The sequence below is a fragment of the Pseudorca crassidens genome, chromosome 19 (genome assembly GCF_039906515.1).
Source record: "Pseudorca crassidens isolate mPseCra1 chromosome 19, mPseCra1.hap1, whole genome shotgun sequence".
Lineage (NCBI taxonomy): Eukaryota > Metazoa > Chordata > Mammalia > Artiodactyla > Delphinidae > Pseudorca > Pseudorca crassidens.
Genome location: NC_090314.1, coordinates 33,653,522 through 33,677,689, shown reverse-complemented (window position 1 = coordinate 33,677,689; position 24,168 = coordinate 33,653,522). Strand labels below are relative to the sequence as shown.

At 51.4% G+C, this 24,168-nt stretch overlaps 1 protein-coding gene across 13 annotated transcripts in view; it reads right to left on the bottom strand.

The window, feature by feature from the left end:
* The window catches only part of MSI2 (musashi RNA binding protein 2), a 389,103-nt gene that overhangs the window by 52,264 nt on the left and 312,671 nt on the right, over positions 1-24,168 (bottom strand). For all 13 annotated transcript variants that reach the window (XR_010937428.1, XR_010937429.1, XM_067715513.1 and 10 more), the window contains exons 8-9: positions 22,739-22,821; positions 6,714-6,828 (exon numbers count right to left, since the gene is read on the bottom strand). Coding sequence is in view for 11 of the 13 variants with exons in the window: in XM_067715513.1 (XP_067571614.1) it covers positions 6,714-6,828; positions 22,739-22,821 (198 nt within the window). In the remaining 2 variants the exon portion in view is untranslated. The remainder of the gene's footprint in view (positions 1-6,713; positions 6,829-22,738; positions 22,822-24,168) is intronic.

The following is a 24,168-nucleotide window of genomic DNA, read 5'->3' as shown; positions in this document are numbered from 1 at the left end:
GGAACTCGGGTGCCTTAAGTGGACACACACGTACTGGCTCCTTCCTTGGTATTTATCTCATGGCTGGCCAGCCCAATTCTCCTCCAAATTAATCACCTGCTATCAAATCAGATCTTTCAGCAATAGACTTCTTACCATGATTTCAACAATATTGATTAATGAATTATATGCAAACAGCCAAGTCACTGCTGCCCAAGGGCTTTCCTAGTGAAAAATGATTCCCTTGCCTCTAACTTCAGTGCTGGGGGTCTTAAATATTTTAGTGTTAACGTGACAGCAAAAACCTAAGCCCATGTGTCACTTTCGAGACTCCCTCAGGGTGGGTGGGGTGGAGGGTGGTGGAACGCCCAGTCCCTCCCTGATTCGAGTCACCAGTATGATTCCATCGTATCTGCCTACTTCCTGGCACACTCGCAAGTCTTCACCAGGAATGAGGAAAAGCATGGTCAAGTTCACCCCAGTTGGGGGTCTCACCCCAATCTTCCCAGGCATGTCAAAATTGTCTCCTGTTCAACAAAGATGAGAATTTGGCATCTGCCCCAGGGGGGGGCTCTTATCTCCGCCCCCCATCGCCGAACATCCTCTGGGTCGGGCAGATGAAATCATAAATTTATAACACAACATTACTTCAATTTTCCTCTTCATTTACTGCTGTGCAGTCCAGCTCTGCTCCAGCGGTTCACAGCCCCAGCCACATGGGGGAAACCGGCTGGCTGCGTATCCATAGCACATTACAGCAGACCCACGCGGGCGCTCCATCAGGCCACATCACGTTGAGACGACCCGGCCACCGCTTCCATGAGCAGCCGGGCCCCTCCCTCACTGGCCACTGCATGATTTATTTGCTCCAGTACTCTGGATGCCCCATCAAGCCCACAGTAATTATCTCTTGTCAAAAAAGGAAAAAACCAAGCCTTCTGCCTGGATGACCACCTTTCTTGCAGACAGGCTTTCCATTGTGGGGGGAAAAAAAAAAATCAGAAATCAGCAAGAGAATTTGAAGCTGCCAGTTGGCTCATTTGGGGCACCCCCCTTTTTGGGATGCTGGCGGAATTCTCAGAATTGTGGTTCTAGATCTTTGTTCCAACCCTAGAAGATGTCTGCACATGACTCATCCTTTTCCAGGCTCTGTTACTCAGCTACTGAAGAGTCACAGAAAACGGCTCCCACCAGGCCCCCAACTTGAAAGAGACAAGAGACGGGGCTGTTTATCCAGGGAGCTGCCAGCGTGTGACACATCTGCTGCGTGGCGCGCAGAGCATTGCCTGGGGCACCACGGTGGCTCCGTGAGGTCTGCATACAGATGCGACACCAAGTGCCAAGGGCCCTTTCCAGGCCATAGTCTACAAGGACGCTGGGCCCCAGAATCATCCGGAGTTGCAGGGGTTCCTCCAGACCTGTGCTGTCCCATTAAAGTTTAATTTAATTTAAATTATATAAAAAGCCCCATCTTAAATGCTCAACAGTCACACGCAGCTAGCGGCCACCATCTTGGGCGGTACAGATATACGACCTTTCTACCATCGCAGAGAGTTCTAGTGCGTTGTGCTGCTCTAGATGGAAAATGAAAAGCTGAATTCTGAGTTTCCTCTGTTCACTAGAAAACAGCTGAACAAATGGAGACCTCCTTGGGGATGACCTCAAACAGATATTTTGGGGAAAGACAAATCCCAGTTGAAATTACAAATGAGTCTAGGCATGCGGCTCTATGTTCCAGCCAATCTCCTTCTGATCAGTGAAAGCCAGCAGATTAGAGCTCTTCATCCCTTCCAGACAAAAAAAAAATTTTTTTTTTGCTTTCATTTCCGAGGGGCTTAATGTTGGGGAACACTGGGTCAGGATTTCACAGCGCTGCTTAGAATGCCTCTGGCTTTCTTCAGCTGGTCAGCAATGTCTCTCCACTTCTGGGACCGCAGGGTGAAGCTTTTCTTCAAAGCCTCAGCAATGAGGTATTTCTCTATCACTGCTACCAAGCATGTTAAATAGTGTGTGCCCAGCGAGGTCAAGATAGTTAGAGGCAGTAGGATTATACGGCTGAGAAGGCCAAGAGGAATCAGATATATCAACGATAATCATGTTTGCTTTTATTAAGTCCACTTTCATTAAGAAAAACCAAACCGATTCTAGTGTACTGGGTGGGCGAGGCAGCGAACAAAGTCTGAGAGCTGCAAAAATACCTTTCCTAAGGGTCTTAGCTGATTTTGGTTTTGTCGAGCTCAAAGGCAGGGAGACTGACCTAAGGATGATTCCTCCTCTTCTCTCGTACACTTTCTTAAAGGAATTCCCATTGGGCTGATTATTCCACGATTCTGTCAAAGGCTGTGAAAGCTAAAACCAAAACAGCTGTAGGTCTCCTCCCAAGAACGTTTGCTGCCACAGCAAGAGAGATCAAGAAAGAATAACTGCAACTATACGCTCATCAGCCTCTCTCTGATGAGACCTCCCGAAGTATGGAGACAATCTTAAAGGGTATTTAAAAATTAGTTCCACAGCTTCCAAGTCATTTATAGACCAGAGTGTCTGCTGTCTCACGAGGATGTCTACTCCCTGATATCAGACTTCTTTCTCTGGTGCCTCCTAAGCATCTAGAACAATGCCTGGCACTTAGGAGGTACTCAGTAAATATTTGTTGAATGAATGGATTTTAAAGCTTTAATGGGTTAGTCTCACTTCTAAAAATCCCTAACAGTGTTATGTATTTTTCTGCTCTTTCGACGATAAAAGTTTAAATCACTGAAACCTCATCTCATTAACAAACTTAAAAAAAAGTGTTTCTGCGTGAGCCAAGTTCATTAGCCAAACTGTGGGTGGTGGCAATGGTGGTGATTCTAGGACTGATAGGCAGGCCTAGTGCACCACAGAGATGGTGACCCAGGTGACTGATGGAGTCAGGTCAGGCCATCTTGCCAAAGGATTAGACTTCATTGGTGACATCACGTTAAGGGAAGAAGCAAGAAGCAAGGGCTTGTTACAGCACAGCAGATGGCACTCCCCTCGACCAAGAGTCCAGAGGCCCAGGGTGCCAAACTGCACCAGTGGGTGAAAGAGAGGGCAGCCCTGGGAGTTTCTGGCGAGCGCAGCAGAGAAAGCTCGGTGAAGACCCAAGCCTGGCTGGGGAGGCAACAGGCCAACCAGATCGTGAGACTGTGAGTTTGTTCCCTGGGTGGTGGTCTGATTCCCCCTTCTGCCTGGACCTCAGGCTGAGCTGGTTCCCAACTGGGGACACATTTGGGGACCTCTCAGGAGGCCCTGTCTCAGCAGGCATCTAGATGTCCTCAACATAGTAGCTGGGGAGTTCAGGAGGGCTGGGAGGTGATGAGGGCTGGAGTCCAGTGCACAGATCTTGTTGGGAGGTAGAAATTCAAAGATCATCCAACTCCCTTGGCTGGGAGTCCAAGGAGGAGGCTGCAGGTACCATGGCACAAGTCACACACAGACGCAGGTCTAGCTATATTCTCGGTCCCAAGTGGCGGGGTGTTGGATACCTACTTGGGTGGTAATTTGCCCGGGGCTCCCCAGTACCTTACTAATAACAGCTCCCAGTTTGAGTATATATTACTGTATTTTGTTGATTAGAAGACACACTTTTTTTTTTTTTCACATCTTAACATCCTGAAAGTGGGATCCGTCTCACAATGTGGTTTAGTTAACAGTATATATTTTTTCTTTCCAGATGGTACACAAGGTGCATTCCGCCACCCATGGCAGCTTGAACCTGACAAAATACAGCACTGGTTGGGCACGATACGGCTTCATCTATCCTCAACAGCCCCATGAAATGAGGGTTCCCATATCCCTATGGATGGGGTAACTGAAGGACAGAGAAGACTGTCCCTCCAAAGTCACATAGCTGACCAGACGAGAAGTCCAGATCTCCTGATTCTGAAGTGCTGAGCCCTTTCCTGTGGTCCACACAGCCCGCCTTGGCGGAAGCCGGACCCACACCATCAGTTCCACCCGAAGAGCTCTCTGCTTGCTTGGGGGTGGAGGAGAGCCTCGGTGACCTGAGGGGCCCTGCCTGGGGCAGGGGGGTTTCGCCTGGTGGCAGCCTCAACCAGAGCTACATGGGCAAGAGGCCAAACCCTTAAGTAGCAAGGGTATGGGGGATGGGGATGAACTGGGGGAGGCTATGACTCAAGAACTAATAGACTCAACCACAATGACATTTTAAACCAGCTATTACTACCTCTTTACTGCAGCTCAGGGAAGTCATAACTTGAAACGTGAGAGAACAAAGTCGGGGAAGATGAGTGAGCACCTGGCATCCATCACATTTCCATCCCTCAGAGAGCAGGAACCAACCAGATGGCATCTGGAGAAGCACGGGGACCATGTGGGTCTGCCCACCACCAACTGTGGTCCGAGCCACTCGGCCACCACCTCTCGTCACACACGCGCTGCCTGGACCTGCCCAGCAGCCGCCTTGCTGGCCCTCAGGGCTCCACACCAGGACCCTCGCATTCCAAGCTATTTCTTCTGTCTGCATGGCCCTTGGCTTGCTCATCCTTCTCTTCCTAGCTGAGATGTCACCTCCACCGGGAGGTGTTCCCTGATTCCTCCAACTAGTTTCCATTCCTCATTATGTGCCCATAAAGCACCTCACGACTCTCTCTATTATGAGTAATAACGTACCCATGTGATGAGCTGTTAAACGTCACCTCTCTCACTAGACCACAAGCTCCATGAGGGCAGGGACCACATCTGCCTTGTTAGGCACTGTCTCCCAGTGCTGGCCCTGGGCCAGGAACGCAGTAGGTGCTCAAGGACTATTTGCTGTTGAATGCCTCCTGCGGTCAACAAGGCACCTGCCTGGGCTCCCATTATGAAACCATTGGTCTGTGGAGCCCTGAGCCCTTGCTTGGCATCTGGGGAGAATACAGCTGCCGCACCTTTGCTCTTTGGCAACTGACATGAGTGAGCTGGCTTTGCTCCACACCTCTGCTTCCCCAGGAAGAAAACCTCCCCCAGGCAAGCAGAGAAAACCGTGGGGTACATGATACCTCACATAAAGGGTATCAAGTGAGAGGCAGAAGGGTGGGGGCGCTTCTTGAAGATCTGGATCCTAAAAAGCCATTTGATGCCCTAGGGACTTTATACTCATCATTTAAAATTCAAGGCTCTGAAAGCCAGCAGGCAGTAATGGGCTCAACTCTTTTAAGATTTTATTTTAAAATTTGGAACTATTAATCCATTTGGGGTTTCTTTTGGTATATAACATAAGGTAAGGGCCACATACAAATTATTTTTAGAGCAAGAGCTACACAAGTATCTTACAGTCAACCAGGAAATCATTCTCATTGAGTTTTTAAAATTAATTTCTTTATAATAATTAAACTCATACATAGAAACACATTTAATTTAGGCTCCTTAACTTTTTCTATCAACAGGTGCCTTCCTATATGCCACACTATTTTAATTACTGTAGTTTTGGACTATGTTCTGATATTTGGTCAAACTCTCTTTTTTCTCATTTCTCTTTTTAAAAAATTTTCTTATTTATTCTCATGTGTTTCTTCTTCCAGATAAGTGTTAGAATCATTTGGCCAATTTTTAAAGAATTACAATAGGAATTTTCCTTGAAACTCTGTTAAAGCTAAAAAATTAGCTTTAACATCTTAGCCATTTTGAGAATTCTCATGGCATCCTTTTCCATTTTTTAAAGCTTCCTCAAAATAACTTTACCTGCCTTGTTACTTCCTCAGACAAATAGATACAATTTTTTTAAAGGTCTAAATTCTAAAGCCAAGAAAAGTTTTATAAATTTAAAACTGAGCCAAGAATGATTTAAACAGCAGCAAATCTGAAAATACATAAAGAGCTTATCAAACAATATAGAAGAGGGACTCTTAGCCAATCCAAATGAAACCCATTAAAACTAGACAGACCGTGTGCCTGAATGGAATTTTACCATTAACTACCATTTATCCCATTTAATTAGTATTTTCCTGACACACAATAACTTGCACTAAAATACCGTTCTCTCACCTTGAAATTTCTAATTATTGTTACGACCCACACCATTATGCTTCTCCACTGCTTTCTCCATCTTTCATGCCATTTAAGCGGCAAGATTTTCAATTATCTATGCAGGACGGACAGAGATACCTTTAAGGAAGGGGCATAATATGCAACTCAATTTCTCTAAAAGCCAGGAGAGATCATTTTTCATCAGAACAAACATATTTTGTCTTTCATCATTTTTTTTTTTGCAAATAAAGAATAAAACAGGTTATTTAAGACATCCATTTAAACACAAATTTGATATCCCAAGAGAAAAACGTTAATCACTTAAATAGACAGGAGTATCGCCCACCATTACCACATCCCCTCCTCTCCCAAGTTTTAGAAAATGTAGCCTCGGCTCACATAAGTTAAGCCAGCCAGGAGTCCACAGGTCTTTAAGAACTCCCAGTCAGCAGAGAGGGCTGAGGCAAAGAGAGTAACTTTTCCTCCTTTTGAAAAAGGGAGTGGAAAGGGGAAAAAATAATATCAAGTACCTTCTATGAGCCAGGCATGGGACAAGATGCCTATCTATCTAGTTGTCTGCCTATCTATCTATCTATCTATCCATCTCTGCTAACTTAATGGTCACAACTGTCCTGTAAGAGGGGATGTCACCCTCATATACAGATAGGGAAGCTGAGCCTCAGACAGGTAAAGCCGTTTGCCCAACTGGAAGGCGACCCAGGCCCCAGGGTCTGGCCCAGACTCACCCAGCATCCCCATGCCAAGCATGAACGCATCCATGGTGTAAGGCAGTCCCCGGGCCCGGCCTCTCGTCCCAGGCGGGAACATGACTTCCTTCGGTTGAGCCTTCTTACATTCTACCTGTTAAACAGAAAGGCGAACAAATGAGATGCAAACGAATTCCATGTAAATGTCAAAGGCAGAACTGATCTGGTTACCAGCTCAGATATTTTTAGCCTTGCTCCTTACTCACTGTAAAAATAGTCGTGCCGAGTAAATGGCCTGCAAAATAAATATTGAAGAAAACACACCACTTGTGCAAATCCTGCAAAAACCTACAAGGATGAGATTGGGTTTGGAGGGGCGGCAGGGACATCAGTTGAAGATGCCCAGGTGTGGGCTGGAGCTCAAATTGAAACCTGCGCAGAAGGCGTGAGAAGGCGGGCGATGGCTGTTGGATGCGTCTGTGACTAATAACAACAGCAATGGTAATAATCCGTCATTATCATTCAGCCCTTTACATGTTTACACATTCCTCTCGGGCTCCATCAGGTCAGTGATTCTTCATAGCAGGCCACTTGCTATGAAGTCTCATTAAATAGACAGGCCAGTTAGTCTTAGCTCCATTTCACAGATGAGAAAACTGAGCATCAGAAGGCTTGTGTAACAAGCTCTAAGCCATATCCCAGCAGGCGCAGGCCCGGAAGCCGGATTTTTAAAATTTCTAGGTCAGCGATGCCACCATCTCCATAAAACCTGCCCCAGCACACTCCCGAGGGAAGTAATGAGATTAAACATGGATTACCGGTTTCTCACTTTGCAGCTATGTCTTCAAGTGGTTGCTAATCTTTCCTTTCTGTTTCCCCCTCTGCCTCCAAAATTTCTTAATCCTATTCTGCTCACATCCAGAAGTCATTTACTTAACAACCTTAATGACAGGTAATACAAACCCTAAGAAGTAAGTAAAACTGCTGCCTGTTGAAGTTCCTACACTGTTATCACTAGTGTTCCTTTGGCCCTTGGTGGGCGCTTACTTGCTTTTAGTTTACAGATAGATTTAACAAGCCTTGTTAGCCAGTCATCAATCCCATTGCTGATGAAGATGGGATGTTGTAGAGCAAGGCAGGAGTGCTTAAAGCTGCCGGAACTAACAGCCCGACAGCCTGGTAATGATGGGGAAAAGATGAGAATCAGGTACCTTATTTTTTTATTTTTTATTTTTTTTTGCGGTACGCGGGCCTCTCACTGTTGTGGTCTCCCCCGTTGCGGAGCACAGGCTCCGGACGCGCAGGCTCAGCGGCCATGGCTCACGGGCCCAGCCGCTCCGCGGCATGTGGGACCTTCCCGGACCGGGGCACGAACCCGCGTCCCCCGCATCGGCCAGCGGACTCTCAACCACTGCGCCACCAGGGAAGCCCCAGGTACCTTATTTTAAAAAGCAGTCTGGGGCCATATAGTATAGAAGCCAAAACTTCACATAGCTCAACAGCTGCTGAGGGTCACTATCACACATTAAATCACTATTGCTCACGGCATGTCCGAGAGATGAAGAAAAAGTTAAATTGTGTGCAGTGTACTTTGTTTTAAAAAGGACTTACACGGGTTATCCATTATGGAGATATTCTCATTCCAAATACTTCAATTAAAAGATATTTTAGTGCTTAAGGCTAGGAGGAAGCTTTAATTACCTATAATATTAACTCCTCTTTCTTCAAAGACGCCGGATAATAAGTATTTACTGTTGCTCTTTAAAGAATGATCACCACGCAGGCTTTAAAAAAATGGACAAAATGGTTCAACGGTCACGACTGATATGTTTAATACAAAGAGTTTTTATAGAGTAAAAGGAAAGAGATGAGCATCTCCACAGAGAGGTGGGTAAAGGACTCGAACAGGCAATTCAAAAATGGCTAATAAAGAAGGCTACATCCCCACATGTGTGCTTTTTGAAACAGCAAAAGCCGTAAATGTATACACTTCCTGCAACCAAGAGACCCTACTTCCAGGGATTTATCCTGCAGGGAGGAGGCTATTCACCACAAGCATTAATTATAATTTTTTTTTTAAAAAAAGGAAATATCCTAAATGTCCAAGAACAGGGAGTTAGGCCGAGTTTGGTTCATCCAAGCTGATTGAAAGCTACACAGCTACGGAGAAGCAGGCTGATAATAACATACGCGGATATTGGGAAACCCTCAGTCCCAGGCAAACCAGGACGGCTGGTCACCCTAACTGCAAGAGGTGGGGAAAAAAGCAAATTACAGTGCCTTTGGAAAATAAACAAGTGTATATATCATATAGGGGAAAAGTACTAAAAAATTACGCCGAAGTTGTCTTAGTTTGTTCTTTACTTCCATTGTACATTCTATTGTTGTTTATTCCTCCAATTTTTTCGCTTCGAGCACTACTGTTGCAAGCGAGGTGGGGTGATTCTCAAGAAATAAATTCATCAGAATTTGGGTCTTTTCGATTTCTCTCCTAAGCCCAGAGCTGACATTGTGCTCCTGGACTCCAGATCCCATCCCTGGGACTCAGAAGCAGGCTGAGAAGCCTCATTTGCAAGAGGCTGCCTGAGCCTGGGGAGATGGGTGTGCTCTGCAGAGGCAGACAGATAATTACCTAACGCCAACACCGGGATCTGGAATAATATGCTAACCAGCTCACTTCCTAATAGCCCTATCGGTGACAATCTACTGCATTGTCTTATGAAAACCTGCTGCCTGTTCCTAGGCAACCTGATCAACGAAATTTTCAGGTTTATACAATTTTCATTTAGGAAACATAAAGGTTAACTGACTGTAATGGGAGTATTTTAAACAAACCCACCTCCCCTTCCTCTCACAGAACAGGGCTGGCAGCTCTGTTGAATTCTGCTCTGTCTGGGCTAGTGATGTTTCGGGCGGCACCGGCTGCGTGGGTTCTGTCAACCCCTCGCCGTGTCGATGGTGAGCGCTCCCAGAGGCCAGGGGCCGTGGCATGCGCTCTCTCTGGGGGACCCTGCACGTCCCGGGCACTTGGAGTGACAGGCAAAGGCAGCAGTCGCACTAGGGTGCCTGGCCTGGCCTGGCTGGCACGGAAGGCTTCTCGAAAGATTTCTCAGGACCAGGAGGCCTGCCCCCAGCCCTCACTACCTTTGATGATCTCATATGAAGAAAATACACAAAAGGGAAAAGAGGTATAGCTTTTCTCTCCCTGGATCCTGAGTCCTTGCAGTGGGCCTGGGGCTTGCTGAGGATGAAACTCTGTCCTACTCCCATCAGACTGTGAGTTCTCAGGGCAGGGATCAGGGTCTGCCTCTACTCCCTGGTCCCTCAGTGAGGTTCCATACAGAGCACGGATGGACCTACAGGCTCCTTCAGGGAGACCCAGTCTACTTGATGCCACGGTGCTGAGGAACGCGACGGGCCCAGCTAGCGCTAGGCAGCAGGGGTGCAGAGACACACAAGGCAGGGCCCCGTCCAAGGGCCGTCAGTCTATGAAAAGAACAGGTCCTGACTGCCCCGTTCTCCTAACATTAAGGCAAATATTCATCTGTCAGCCTGTCCCTTGTCACTTCTGGGCCCGTAAGCCTCTGGTACCTCTTGAGTGAGCCTACATTTGAGTCACCCCCATCCTTGCTCTCCTCCCACTGGGCCCTGGGCAAACCAGAGAACTTGGCAGGAGCACCAGAGTTACAGTCAGAGCCAGAACTCAGGGAACCAGTCCATCTCCACAGCTCCACGCACTCAGGCCACACGCGGTCCCAGTTTTCTATTGCTGTGCAACGAACTCCCCCACGCTTGGTGGCTCTGAGCGATAATTTATCGTGCTTCCTGGTGGCTCTGAGTGCGGAGTGGGCCCAGCGGGGCTCCTGCCTGTGGTCGCTCATGTAGCTGTGGTCAGATGATGGCTGGGGCTGGAGCCAGAGGAAGCCTGCCTCGGAGGACAGCCAAGATGCCTTCTTCCCTCCCACGGCGGGCAGCGGACGCTGCTTTGGCTGACTGTTCATCGTGGCTTCTCCGTGGCACTCGGTCTTCTCCCAGCATGGTGGCTGAGTCCCCAGAGGGAGTGTCCCAAGCATAAGCATCCCAAGGGACCGAGGCTGAAGCCACCCAGCTTCTTATCTCAGCCTTGGGAGTCACACTGTTTCTTCCATCACCTTCTACTGGTTACACTGGGCCAGCCTGGATTTGGTGTAGGAGGGGGACACGCTCAAGGACATGAATGCTGGGAGGCCTAGGTCACGGGGGCCATCTTTGGAGACTATGGCACGAGATCAATGGAGAGCAGTGAGCAGACAGGACAGCGGGACCCTTGGTGACGGGCTTGCTGGGGGCTGCCTTCGCCATGGGGCACAAGGCAGGGCACTGAGGCTCCCTTCCCAGGGCAGCCCCAGAGACACTCAACTGGCTCCCCAGGTAAATAGAAGCAAAATAGGAGTGGTTGTCCTGGTGACCTGATCTGCTGCTCCAGCTCTTTCAGCACCGTCCCTTTTACGGTTAGACCCCCTCATTTACGGTAAATGCTCCCCAACGCCCACACCCAAAGTGCGCACCCTCAGGCAGCCCTGGTGGGGGCAGAGTCTGAGGGAGAAACGTCTCCGAGGCTTGGGTCTCAGGTCTCCTCCATCAACAGCTCAGACCCCACCTCTGCAGCTTCTCGCCACGGCTGCCATCAATACTGTTTCAAATGGCAGCTGGAGAAAGTCATCTGGGTGGGGGGGCAGAAGACGGAGCGGGAGTTCCGTTGGGATCTGTGCTCGTAAGAAGCCTCAGGGGCCACTTGTGACCAGCTGCTCACACCAGGAAGGTGAGGCCTCCATTTTCAAGCTTCACGGCTGGCAAAGCCACAGAGTAACCCCACACCGGGGTCCAAATGCCAAGACGTGCCAACCCCCCAAAGCTAGATGGACTTGCTTTAAAATTCCAACCTCCAAATATGCTGCTTTGCTTGGCAAACCGGCCTTGGAGGAGAGGGTGTGGCTTCCCTGTAGCCCACTGAACCCTCTTCAAGGACAGAACTTCCAGGCTGGGGGCTGTCCCTCCAGAGGGTGAATCGGAGGCTACTGTGAGGGTGACGTGTGGTCCCTGAGCCTCTGTGCAGCTGCTCGTTGGTGTGGGGTGCCTCCGCCCATCTGGGTCCAAAGCAACTCAGCGAGGAGGTCTGTTTCTAACTTTATGTTTAGAAGGAACTTCAAGAGGACAGCACAAAGGACACTGCACACCCCTTACCAGAGTCACCTGTTGTGAACATTTGGTGGCTCCTGCTTTATCATTTGCACGCTCTTTGTCTCTGTCTATAACCATGTATTTTCCCCTGAACCACCTGAGAGGAGGCTGCGTCCATTACGGTTTGCGTTTCCGAAACATAAAGACATTTTCTTACGTGAGCACAGTTCAGTTAGCAACCTCAGGACATTTAGCGTCTATAAAATGCTGTACTCCAGTTCACCCAATGATCCCTTTCATAGCAGTATGCCCACCTTGTAGAACAGGAAGCTGAGGCCCACGGACATCATACACGGTGCCTGTGGCTTCAGAACCAGTTTATGTCTGGTGGGTCTGGGTTTGAACCCAGGTCCGCCTGGTGTCACGGCCCAACCAAGGCGGAGGACCCCGTGCCACCCCCTCTCTAGGGGGGCGATGCTTGGCACTGGCTTTGGAGAAGGCGCTGGGGCTTCAGCGGGGACAGCTTCCCTGCAGCTACTCTGAGTGGCCGCTGTTGCCCAGCTGGCCCGCAGCCCCTGCTCAGGCAAGCTCCCTGCCGGGCACCTTTTGGAAGAGGCTGGCAGTCGGAGGAGGATGCCACAGTCTGGGAAGTGAAAAGGCTTTTGTTCTTCCTTGGTCTCTACACAAACGGCCCTGGTCAGCACGTGCCCCAGGGCCAGGAGGGAAGCCTGGCCTGGCCTCAGTCTGGGGAAAGCCAAGCCCCGCAGCCGTGGCCTTGATTTACCACCAAGGACAAGGGAGACCTGTGTGGCCCGAAGAAGCCAGCGTTCGCAGCTTCACTTCTTGCCCCAAACAGGTCACGTTAGAACCATTTACTCCTCTAGGGAGAGAGGGGCCTACTTCAAAGGATAAAATAGGTCTCAAAGAGATCAACCTGGACCACGTGGCTGGCAGGAGGGGAGGGGACAGCTGTAGGTCGGGCCTCTCGGGGTGGGCGAGCGCTCGGGGTGGGGTGGGGGATGGCTCGTGGCTTCTGCTGTGGGCACCATCCCTCTGGGGAGCTTCCCAAAAGACACAGACACCTGACCACCGGCATCTCCTCTGACTCAAGCTGCACCCCCTCCCCAGCCAGGTCCCGGAGGGCTCCAGGACAGTACTGCCTCTCTGAAGCCCCAAGCTGACCATCTCCTGCAGCCCCCCGGCTCTGAGCGGAAGGGCGATGACACTCAGGTATAAAGATTCTGGGGTCCTGCCCCGAGCCAGCAGCTCCCCAGGCTCTCTAGTGAGGCAGGTGGGGTGAGCTGCACCCCAGAAACCACACACAGCCCCCCACTGTGGTGTCCCCCATCACAGCCCTTCTTCCTCCTGCCCGCTGCTCTCTCTCACCCTCTCGGCTAGTCACAAGCGTTTCTGGAGACTCCAGGAGGGTGGACCCTTCACGGGGCTCTTGCCCTCAGGGACCCTGCAGAGCAAGACAAAGCCTAGACAAGCTCCTTGGGAGGGAACTGAGTCTACTGTCCCGCCCCGCGCATGGTGCCCAGAGCCGGCCTCAAGAGCACGGCGGCTACAGCATGTGCTGGAGAACGTGCAGCAGCTGCAAACGAAGGTGAGGGCCCTTGTCCCACCATCACTCAGAGTCTCAGGACGGCAGCTGGCTGAACGCCTGGCCTGAGACACCATCACGCCGGGGGCAGCAACCACACCCTGGAAATCCTGGCAGCCGCCCTGGGAAGACCCCGCCCTTGACTCCAGCGGGAAAGGGCATCCAGCCGTCTGGCTACACCTGCGCCTCCCTAGTGCCAGCTCTTGTGCCCTCTGCCAATGCAGAGAGGACCCCCAGACATCTCCATCAGACACTGTCCTTGTAGACAGGGAGCAGCGTGCGGCCAAGCATCAGAGGACCCACTTGTATGGATAAGTTGTCTTGTTCCAATGCAAAGGGGTCCTCACAGATAGGGGACCCCCCCACCAATGGAGTCTAAGGAAGAGGGGGTTACTGTGCAAACCGAAATGGAAATGCCAGCCTGGGAAGTGAAGGAGGCCAGCAGAAACGTCTACCTTCAAAGGACACACACGCTTGCTATAAGTGGCCCAGACCCATTCGTGACAAGCACTGAGAGTCCCACCGGACACAGAATCCTGACTCCCCTCTCTGGGCAGCAGAATTACGCTGGAGAAGAAGGAACATACTGTGCACTGAGCACTGCCCATATGCAAGGCATAGTCACGACATCCTCGTGTGTGTGTGTGTCTCTGTGTATACATATATTATATAATGTAGAACATATGTCACGACACATACATGTCACACATAAAGCACAGCGCCTGGCACACAGAAGTCCTCCAAGAATGCCCAGTGTTCTCGACACCCTCACTAATCGACTCCCCGTTTCCTCCGTGAGTTGGCCTGACTCACCCCATGGTTAGAGTAGAAAAGGAAACTGAGGCTTCGAAGAAGGATTTGTCCAGGGTCACAAAGCCAGATGATGACAGAGCTAGGATTCAATCCTAGGTCCTCCAATTCAAAACCCCTGTCCCCACCTCTCGGCCTCTGGCCAGCCCTTCCCTACCTCCCTCTATCCACCCGTCAAGGCCCATTCGGAAGCTGTTCCTCCCACAAGGCCATCCCCGATCCTAGTTCCAGAATTAATTTCCCCACCACTTCCGGGACTAATTTCATCCACTGTTTCCTCTGCTCAGTACTTCATTAAAATCAGCGATGGCAAAGTGAAAACAGTCATAAACCAATACCATTAGCACCTCCTACTCAGCAGGCAGGGCTGGGTGGGGACACAGATGAATTCAGGATGTCGCTCAGAGTCTGGGCAAGGAATGGAGAGGAGCTGGTCCCTAACCCTGTCCGGAGACACATGCCCAGTGTCCACCGCAGCCTCCAAGGGGTGCCCAGATCCAAGGGGGCCTTGTCCTGCAGCCTAGCCTAGAGGCTAAGGTCCCCGGTTTTGTCTCTGCTCCACTGCCAGCTCTGAGCTGGGACCAGCTGCCTGACTTCCCTGTGCCTCAATTTTCTCATCTGTATAACAGAGTAACAGCAATCTCCACCCCACAGGGCTGCAGTGAGCTAAGAAATTAAACTAGCTAATCCTATAAGTGCTCACGCTGGATAAAGTTAGGTGGGTCACACCTGACTGTCCTCCACATGGAGCCTAGGTGCGAGCCTTTCAAGGTGATAAAGCTAGTTCACGTCTGCGCTTAAAACGTAAATCCCAAAGCCTGGGGAGCACAGCGGAAGGGAGAAAGTGGCCGCCACCCCGCGGGCTGGGAGATCTGGCATGCTGCTACTAACTTTCTCCCTGACCTCCCCAACCTGCTGGCCGGAGGGGCCCGTCTTCCTGCTTTCATCAGCAAGGTGTGCTGAGGGAGCTTCCTAGGCCGCACTATTTGGGGAAAAAGCTGATGGTGGCAGCAGCAGCTGTTTTTTTTTTTTTTTAATTTCTGGGAACCTGCAAGGGCATTTCAAAGTGAAAAGAAACCTCCGCCTCCAGCAGGTGCCCACATTCTGCCACAAGCCGCGTGTTTATCCCAGTCTGTGGTGGGCGTTGCCAGAGACCCTGCCCAGGCCTAATCTCATTTCTCAATTCAAAAGAAAAGAAAAGAAAAGGGCAGCTTGGGCATCAGCTCACGCGTCCCCGGGAAGTCGGGCAGGGCAGGTGAGTGCAGTCAAAGGCCCCAGAGAAGGGGAGCAGAGCAGCCTCTTCCAGGCGTCTCCAGGCCCCCTCCCGACCCTGTACCCCCTGGGAGGCAGGGGTAGCACACGTGGAAAAGCCCAGAGGCCTTCGGCACTGAGATACTGAGAAGGATGCTCCGCTCTCCCCAGCCCCCGCTGCAATGACCTCACCAGAAGACAGATGAAGGGCAAACGAGCCAGAGCTCAGGCAATGGGGAGGCCACCTCCCTGCAGGCCAAATTACTTCTGCCTAAAGAGCAACAGACATTTACCACCCAACCACCGCAGCCCTCCCTGCTGCCTTCCCCCACTTCCCTCAACACAGACATCCCGCTGCTCGCACAACAGAGCTGGTACAAACAGCTGATACACAAACAGCACGCGTGGAGGGGTGCGCACGCATGCGCGATGGGGGGTGGGCGGGGGAAGGACCGCTCCCTCTCCCACGTAAACACGAGATTCATTTATTGGGTGCCTCTCTGGCGTTTCCTTTTTTTTTTTTTTTCCTTCATCCTGCTTGTTTAATGTTACATTTGACGTTCTCATTTTATAGATGGCAACAGAGTCAGAATGGATGGCTAAAATTAGCTTACGAGTGAGAATGACGCTACAAATAGAATGGTGAACGCAGAAGCCTAGTTAATTCCACTCACATTACCTCCCCCCTCTATGCCCCCCACTTTTGGGCTGGTGCCCAACTGAGCTCTCAGGCCTCAGGCTGAGGAGGGGCAGCTGGAGGGAGGGGAAACATGCTGGGTCACTGGGGCACCCTGCCGGGGTCAGCACCCACCCCAGCCTGGGGCCTCCGCGGACCACCTGACCCAGCACCACAGCCCCGAGTCCAAGAGGCCAACCCAGGACTCTGCTGATCTCTCGTCCTCCTGCCCCCTCCCACCCAGAAGACCCCGTTCTGGGGGTTAATCCCCCAACTGTGCCCCAGCTGAAGGTGGCAGGCCTGAGCTCCCACCAGGCTTTGACCTTAGAAGTGGGGTTTTTGTAACCTCTCCAAAGGATGATTAAGCGGAAGTGTCCGAGTCAGCTTCTCTGGGACCTAGAAAATCCCATCTGCGGGGGCCCTTCTGCTCTGCTCTGCAGGCTGTGTGCCTTCCCCTCTCCTGCGGGACCCTGCCCCCCCCCGGCCAGAGCATAGGAGTACCCACACTCACCCCCTCCTGCCCTGGAGACTCACGTCCCAGACCTGCCCAGGTCTGCACACCTGCATTTTACTGACTTGAAATCTGTCCAGGACCGCCTTACCTTATGATTACATCTTTGTTCAGTATAATGATTCTAAGAATAATGATAGTGGTGATGATGATAGCGAGAGTAAGAAGACTTATCACTTTGATAGAGCGTGCTATGGTCTGGTAAAACCCTTCACAAGTCCGAGTTCCAGCAGTCTCTATGGTAGGTGACACATTACCTGTCGTATGGAGAGGAGGGCCGAAGCACAGAAGCCAAGTAACTTGCCCAAGGTCACAGTGAGTAGCAATTAGTGGCTGCACTGTGGGGCACGCAGCAGTGAGGGGTTGGTGGCACCACTGTCGGGAAGGCCTCTTGGATTTACAGCACTCCATTCTGAACGTTCCTTCACTCCCCACCTGCTCAGTGCTTGGAGCCCTCTAGGAATGAAGGCGCTGCTACCTTCCACAGGCTGCTACCCCAAACCCTGGCGTCTATTTGCTGTCCCCGCCCCACCCCACCCCCGTCCCCCCACCAACTAGTAAAATGCTGACTCGATAGTAGTGAGCCTCGGTGACCACCTTGCTGAGAGCCTTTCCTTGGGCCCATTGAGATAAGCAGACCGCCTCCTCTGAGCTGTATCAGTTTAGGTCAGGAGTTGAAAACTACGGCCCACAGGCCAAATCAAGTAGCCACTTACTTTTGTAAATAAGGTTTTATTTCAACATAGCCATGCCCATCATTTACACACCATGCGTGGCTGCTTTTTGCCCTCTGATGGCAGAGTCGAGCAGCTGTGACAAAGACGTAGAGCCTTGGAGGCTTAATATACTTACTACCTGGCCCTTTACAAAAAATTTGCTGGTGCCCGGCTCAGGCCAAATGGAGGAAACGTGCAGTTACTGAGGAGGGTTTCAGGAAGGCCTATTCCTTCAAGGCTACCAGATTATACACCCGACAACAGAGCAGGCCAAGACCTCCCAGGGCCAGAAACTGAACCAGCACTTCTTAAAGCTGCCAAAGGCAGTGGCCATCACCCATCCCACCTTTCGGAGGAGGAAACAGGTACAGACAGGTGGGTATTTGCTGGGTCACGAGATAACCAGTGGTGGGTCTGGGATTCGGGCTTGGGCAAGTCCTGGGTGTTTCTAAATGACCCGGCAGGTCCCAACTTGGGGACAAGGACACGTGACATCACTCAAGGATCCAGCCCATCCAGTGTGAGCCTCACACACCTTCAGTCAACACTCCGAGACCCAAGTCAGAGGGGAGGCCCCGACACGGAGAGCTTCCTTGGGAGGAGATCTGGTCTCTGAACACACAGGGAGTGTGCAGCGGTGCCAAGAGTCCCAGACTGGCCTGGTGACCCCGGGCCAGGCCAGCTCAGCTGGCTCCACGCTCTTCCGGCCTGAGGCCCCTCACTCCCGAGTTCTTTCCTTCTGACACTGGATGGGTGATTTGTGACCCAACCCCCCACATTATCTCATTAGCAGTGATCCTCGCCAGTGCGTTCAGACTTCAACGTGCGTACAAATCACTGCGCATCTGTCAAAATACAGATTCTGATTCAGTGCATCAGGGGTGGGGCCTGACATTCTGCATTCCTAACAAGCCTGCCAACTGCCTAGCAATTTTCATAAATTGGATCACCTTAAAGGAACAAGGAAAAGGCCTTTTTAAAGGAATTCTGTAGTAATCCTTATGTAAAGCAACTAAAAACTCATCCTTATATTGACCCGTCACATCAATCCAGATTTTTCAATGATGAGGTGGCAGCAGGGTAGAGTGGGAAGGACCCAGGGCTGGAGCCAGAATGACACAGGTTCAAATCCCTGCTCTGCCCTTAGAGCCATGGACTGTGGAAGTCCCTTCACAGTTCTGAGCGCTACTGTCCCCCTCTCTACAATGGGACAATGACCTCGTGCATGTAAGCTGCTGGCACAGTGCCTGGTGACCGCCCATGTCCTGCTGTGGATCACAAGTGCCCCTGCCTGGCCCCTTTCTAAATGTACCCCGAGATCTCACCCGGTGAGGCGGGCGTCGCCTCCGACTCCTTGGAGATGGGGGCTGAGCCAGGCCTCTGAGTGGCCTGGCAGGTCTCTGTCAATTCCCACCTGCCTCCCTGCAGGGCCAGGAGGCACTGGGAGGCTGTGCTGGTGACTAATCAGGCAAGTGTCCCCGCTGCTTCAATCAGGGCCCGCGGCGGGAGGGATGTGTCACCACTGCACCAGCGCCGGCTCGCTGAGTGTCCGGGGAGGAGCCCCCTCCGGACGGTCACCAGGCGGCCCTGCGTGCGCATCCGTGTGTTTACTGTAAAGGAGCCATGTCTGCGCTGTGCTCTGACTGTGCCAGGTCGGAGGCCGGGGCTGAGTCTCATCGCTCAGGCCCTGAGCTCCGGTGGCAGCCTGCTGCCCCCGTGCCCCTTGCTGACCTGCCTCTGGGGGGTGGGGGAGATGCCTGTGGCCGACAGGGACCCCTTAGAAGCTCGGCCCTTCTTCCCAGCTGGGAATCCGGCCCCGAGCGAGCCTGTGTCCTTGGCCCTTCTCTTAGAAGAACTTGGAACCACCCAAGCCACAGCACGGCTGCCTGGGAGGGGTGGTCAGCGGCCTTGGAAGGCTGTAGCGCGGTGAGATGACCCTTCAGGTCTCTTTCAGCCTGGAGAATGGGGAACAGCCCACTGGGTACCAACGTGAGCTCTGGACCTTAGCTTTCGGGCTTGAAATCTGCTGCTGCCACTCGCCGGCCATGTGGCTCTGAGCAAGCTGCTTAACTTCTGTCTCTGCCTCACCTTGCTGATCAGTTAAATGGGGATGATAATTAGTACCTACGTCAGACGTGGGTGATAGTCCAATGACGTACAAAAAGCAAACACTCAGCAAAGCACGGAGCGAGCTCTCAAAACTACTGGCTATTCGTAGGCTCTCGTGTGGGAGCACCAGGTGGGGCTCTCTGCCCATCCCCCTGCCACCACCGCCACGGAGGAGGCGGCCTCCTTCAGGCCAGGCCTCTACGCTGGCAGTGGGGGTGTGTCAGCTCCTGCGGTCCCGGCTTCCCCGCTCCTCTGCAGCCAGAAGCATTCGTGCCTGGCTGTCCTGGACGTCAGGGGAGGGCCCTCATTTTAACAAATGTCCAGGAGATTCACCAACCAAATTAGATGGGCAATGGCTTTGGGAATGATAATGTACCTCCCCGTCACGTGGTCCCTCCCTCAATCCTTTATTCGTCACACAATTATTTATACAGGACCCACTGAGTGCCAGGCACACGAGGACTGGGTTAAGAACCAGAAGAGCTGGATTCAGAGTCCTCTCTCATCATCAGTGAGACCTCTCCTCTCTGCGAATATGAGAAAATGGTAGCTCCAGGGACTCTGTGGGAACGGAGTGTGTGTGGGGGGGTCCCCGCAGCTCTCCGTTCCTGCCCAATTCACAGAGAGACTGGGGCTTCCGGGAGAGCTGTCTTTACAGTTTCGAACCACAGTCCAGTTTACACAACACTCCTACGTGCATTCTCACAACCGCCCCTGTTTCTGCTTGGCAGTCTCTGAGTTCTCAGTCTTTCCGATCTCTCATTTGAATTCTGTCCATAGCACAGTTTAAATTCATTTCCTTTTCTTTGGGGCTCAGAAGTAGAAACTAGTATCACAGAATCCAAAGCAATTCAAGGTTCGGGCTTCCCTACCGATGCGCTTCACATTCCACCCTTCGGAGGAGGAGAGCTTGCCGGAGAAATCCTTTCATGGATCGCGATGTGGACCATGGCAAGAGCTAACGTATATCAATCCTGACCCTGTGCTTTTGCTGTCTCCTCCAGGCCCCAGCCACCCCACGAGGTGGTCATCACAGGCCCTGTGACCAGCAGTGACCCACTGCTTCTCTCTCCCAGCACCTCTAAGTTCCCCTTTAGGGCCTGCACCTGGTGGGGGTGGGCTAGGCACCTGTAGTGACACCTCCATGGGCTTCTGTGTTCCCGACCACTGCACCCCCAACCCATTCCTCTTGCCTACTTCCATTTCGACTTCTTCTCTTAAAGAACAACTACCAGCCCCAGATTCGAAAGAAAACACAAACCTCACACTTTGCACACAGTTACCTGCCATAGTCGGCCTCCACCTGAGTGGAAAAGAAGGTGACAAGTGTGAAAGATTGGGGACAATGGCTGCAAACCTCTCTGGCTTCAGGCCAGCCCACCGGTTACCTTTCTGGGGCTGGAACTCTTACCTTCTGATTGTCCCCCACGTCATCTGGGGATTCGCCTCCCCACTTCCAAGCTCAAACAATCGTCTGTACAGTTCACCTGGCAGCCAATACCTCAAGGCCTGTGCTCCTTCACTATCTGGGTGGCCCTGGGGCATATCCCTGGGCCTCTGTTTCCCCACGGGAACAGTGGGGAGAAGAAAGCCCTTTCCCACTTTGTGTCTCAGGCTAGTTGCCAAGCCAGTCAACGGTGAAGGGCCGCACATATGCATTTGTGGCAGCACAGCGAGGCCTCTCGCCAGTCTACACCGGGCTTTCCCGATGAACCATTACGTTAAGTCCTGCCAGGACAGGCGTGGAGGCTGCCAGCGCCCTGGGCTGTCCCCTTCACTCCCCGCTGCCCAGGCAGCCCTCAGTGGAGTCCGTCAATAGCTGGCCTGGCTAGGAGAGACAAGGTCTCCGGGCACTGGAAGCAGGTTTCCCTTTAAGCCTCCTGTCTCTCTAGACCTGGGTTATTCCTACACACTTATCTCCCCTGTACCATTTTAATGCCTGAGCTGACGTCTCCATACCACAGAACGCAAAGAAATAGTATTTTCGTTTCAGATGCAGATAATGGCTAGGAACAATACGAACAATATTATTATTGTAGTGCCCTGGGAAAAAATTAGCAAGTCAAATATTGAATCAGGCCTGTAGCACCACAGGCTAAGCAGATTGCTTTGATCTTATCCATGCTAAAAGCTCTATTATTTAATTTAAAGTCAGTGAACACATATCAGACCAATATACAATGTGTATCTGAATGCACGTTTCAGAAGCAAAGGAATGTTTTGACTAAAGGAAGAAAATATCGAAGTTACAGCTGCAAGTAAACACAAATTTGCCCTCCCTCTTCTCTTGGGGCTGGAGGTGCTGCTGGCCAACCAAAATGTTTTGGCTCTCAAGGACCTGCTTATGGCTCCAGAAACACCTGCTGAGCTCCCATTTTTTCTGGAACCAACAAGGAAGGGGTTTCTCACCCACCTACTAAATTTGAAGAAGGGAGTTTGAGACCTCAAGTCGGCATGCCTGAGCTGCACATGGTATGGCGCCCTCTGGTGGCCATTCCTCTGGTAGGCCTGCTGCCCCCGCCCCACCCCAAACTTCAATGATCCAACCCCCTCCCTGTTGAGGGTGCCCTGCCCGGAAAAGGGACTTTAAAGGGCCAGAAGGAGGCCAAAGCGGCTAATCATGAGGGTAAAACTATCTAGCTGATCGGAAGGGAAGAACGTTAATTACCCAGCAGGGCCCAAAGAGAGAGAGACTCTTATACATGAAGATAAAACTTCATATATAAGATAGACCCCCTCAAAAGCCAATCTAAACAGCAAATGCATACCCTAGGCCAGGGGTCAGCAAATTACAACCTGCAGGTCAAACTGCGCCCCGCTCCCCCTTTTGTAGAGCCCAAGAGTTAGGAATGAGTTTTTACATTTTTAAATGGCAATCAATCAATAAAAATTTGTGACATGTGAAAATTACATGAGATTTCAGTTTCAGTGTCCCTAAACAAAGCTTGATTGAAACACAGCCCTGCTTATTCATGTATATATTGCGTGTGGAAGTTTGGTAGCTGGACAGTCAGTTGTATGGCCAGCAAAGCTGAAAATATATCCTATTTGGCCCTTTACAGAAAAAGCTTGTCAACTCCTGCCATTCACAGAGCTGAACTGTTAGTCTGGTCCCTACGCCCACCCTGCCCACCTTCTAGCAGGACCAAGCTGCAGCAGTCTGCAGGACAAAGGGTGTATATGGGGGAAGGGAGGCATCACATTTCAGCGCAACCCCTACCAACTTACCATTTTATTATTGATTTCATGGAAATGAATCTCACAGACTTTCTCCACAACGTCTTCATTCTCAAAAGTGACAAAGCCAAACCCTAAAGGAAAAAGGAGGGGGAAAAAGACAGAGAGGAGAGGTGAGTTCAGTTCCCTTTGGCCCGCACGGTCTTTCTTTGATGTCCTGTGGTGGTGACAGGTTCCTGGGACGAGGGCAGATGGATCCCTGGGAAGGGCCTCCAGCTTGAGGAAACGATTTCTAATTTGTACAGAGCACCCTTCCAACAGTGAGGAAAAGTTAACGATTTCGTCCCCCAGGCGGCGGGCACATGTGGTTTACATTTGCCCGGAAGCAAACAAGAAATTTACTTGTCTGTTATTTACAAGGGTCAGAGCCTGCAGCTCATGGCAGGAGGCAGGGGGGTGGGGGACGACCATGGCGGATCACCGCGGGGCCACACTTGCCCCTTCCGTGATTGAATGGCCAGCCCTTGGGTCGGCCTCCAGACGGAGGCGGTTATTTGTCCTTTTCTTCCTGAATTACTTCCTCTAATACCTCATCAGGACATCCTGAGGCCTGGAAGAAACTATTAAAAGTTTCAGGCCTCTGTTCTGCGTAGGCATCCTTTTTCTACTGCTGCTTCAAAAGCGCTGCGGGTTTGGGGCAGTTTAAGACTGTTTGATGCCTGCTGTCAGCCTGTCAGCTATGCACTGTATTTACTCGGCTGGAGACAGGCTTTGCTAGACAAGCTGCACTGAAGAATTTTGGCAGGCGCCTGCTGCTCAGCATCCTGAGTGCCTCTCGCTACCCTCCTGCCCCTAGCTTTCTTCTCCTCCCGCCCCCGACTGGGTTCCAGCACGCTGCCCCATCTGTGACCCCACTCGGTAAGCACCGCTTTGACACACAGACCCACTCACAGGATGGCACCCTGCCTCGGATGAAACAGGATGAAACACAGCTGCAGTGAACACATGCAGGAGCACAGACACCCTGAGGGGGAGGCAGCAGACCTGGGCTCCAGTTCTGACTTTGCATCGAACTTATGTGTCATCCTGGGAAGCCCCTTCCCCCCTGAGCCTCCAGGTTTGAGACAGGACTCTGGGTCCCCCCCCCCTCAGGTCACAACCCAAATCTCTGCTATGGACTGAATGTTTGTGTTCCCTCAAATTCACATATTGAAATCCTACGCTAACGTGATGGTATTAGGAGGTGGGCCTTTGGGGGGACATTTAGGTCATGAGGGTGGAGGCCTCATGAATGGGATTAGTGCCCTTATACAAGACATGAGAGAGCCTGCTTTCTCTGCCCTCTGCCATAGGAGGATACAGTAAGACAGCTGTTTGTAAACCAGGAAGAGGGCCTTCACCAAAAACCTGACCATGCTGGCACCCTGACCTTGGACTTCAAGCCTCCAGAACTGTAAGAAATAAACAACTGTTGTTTGCAC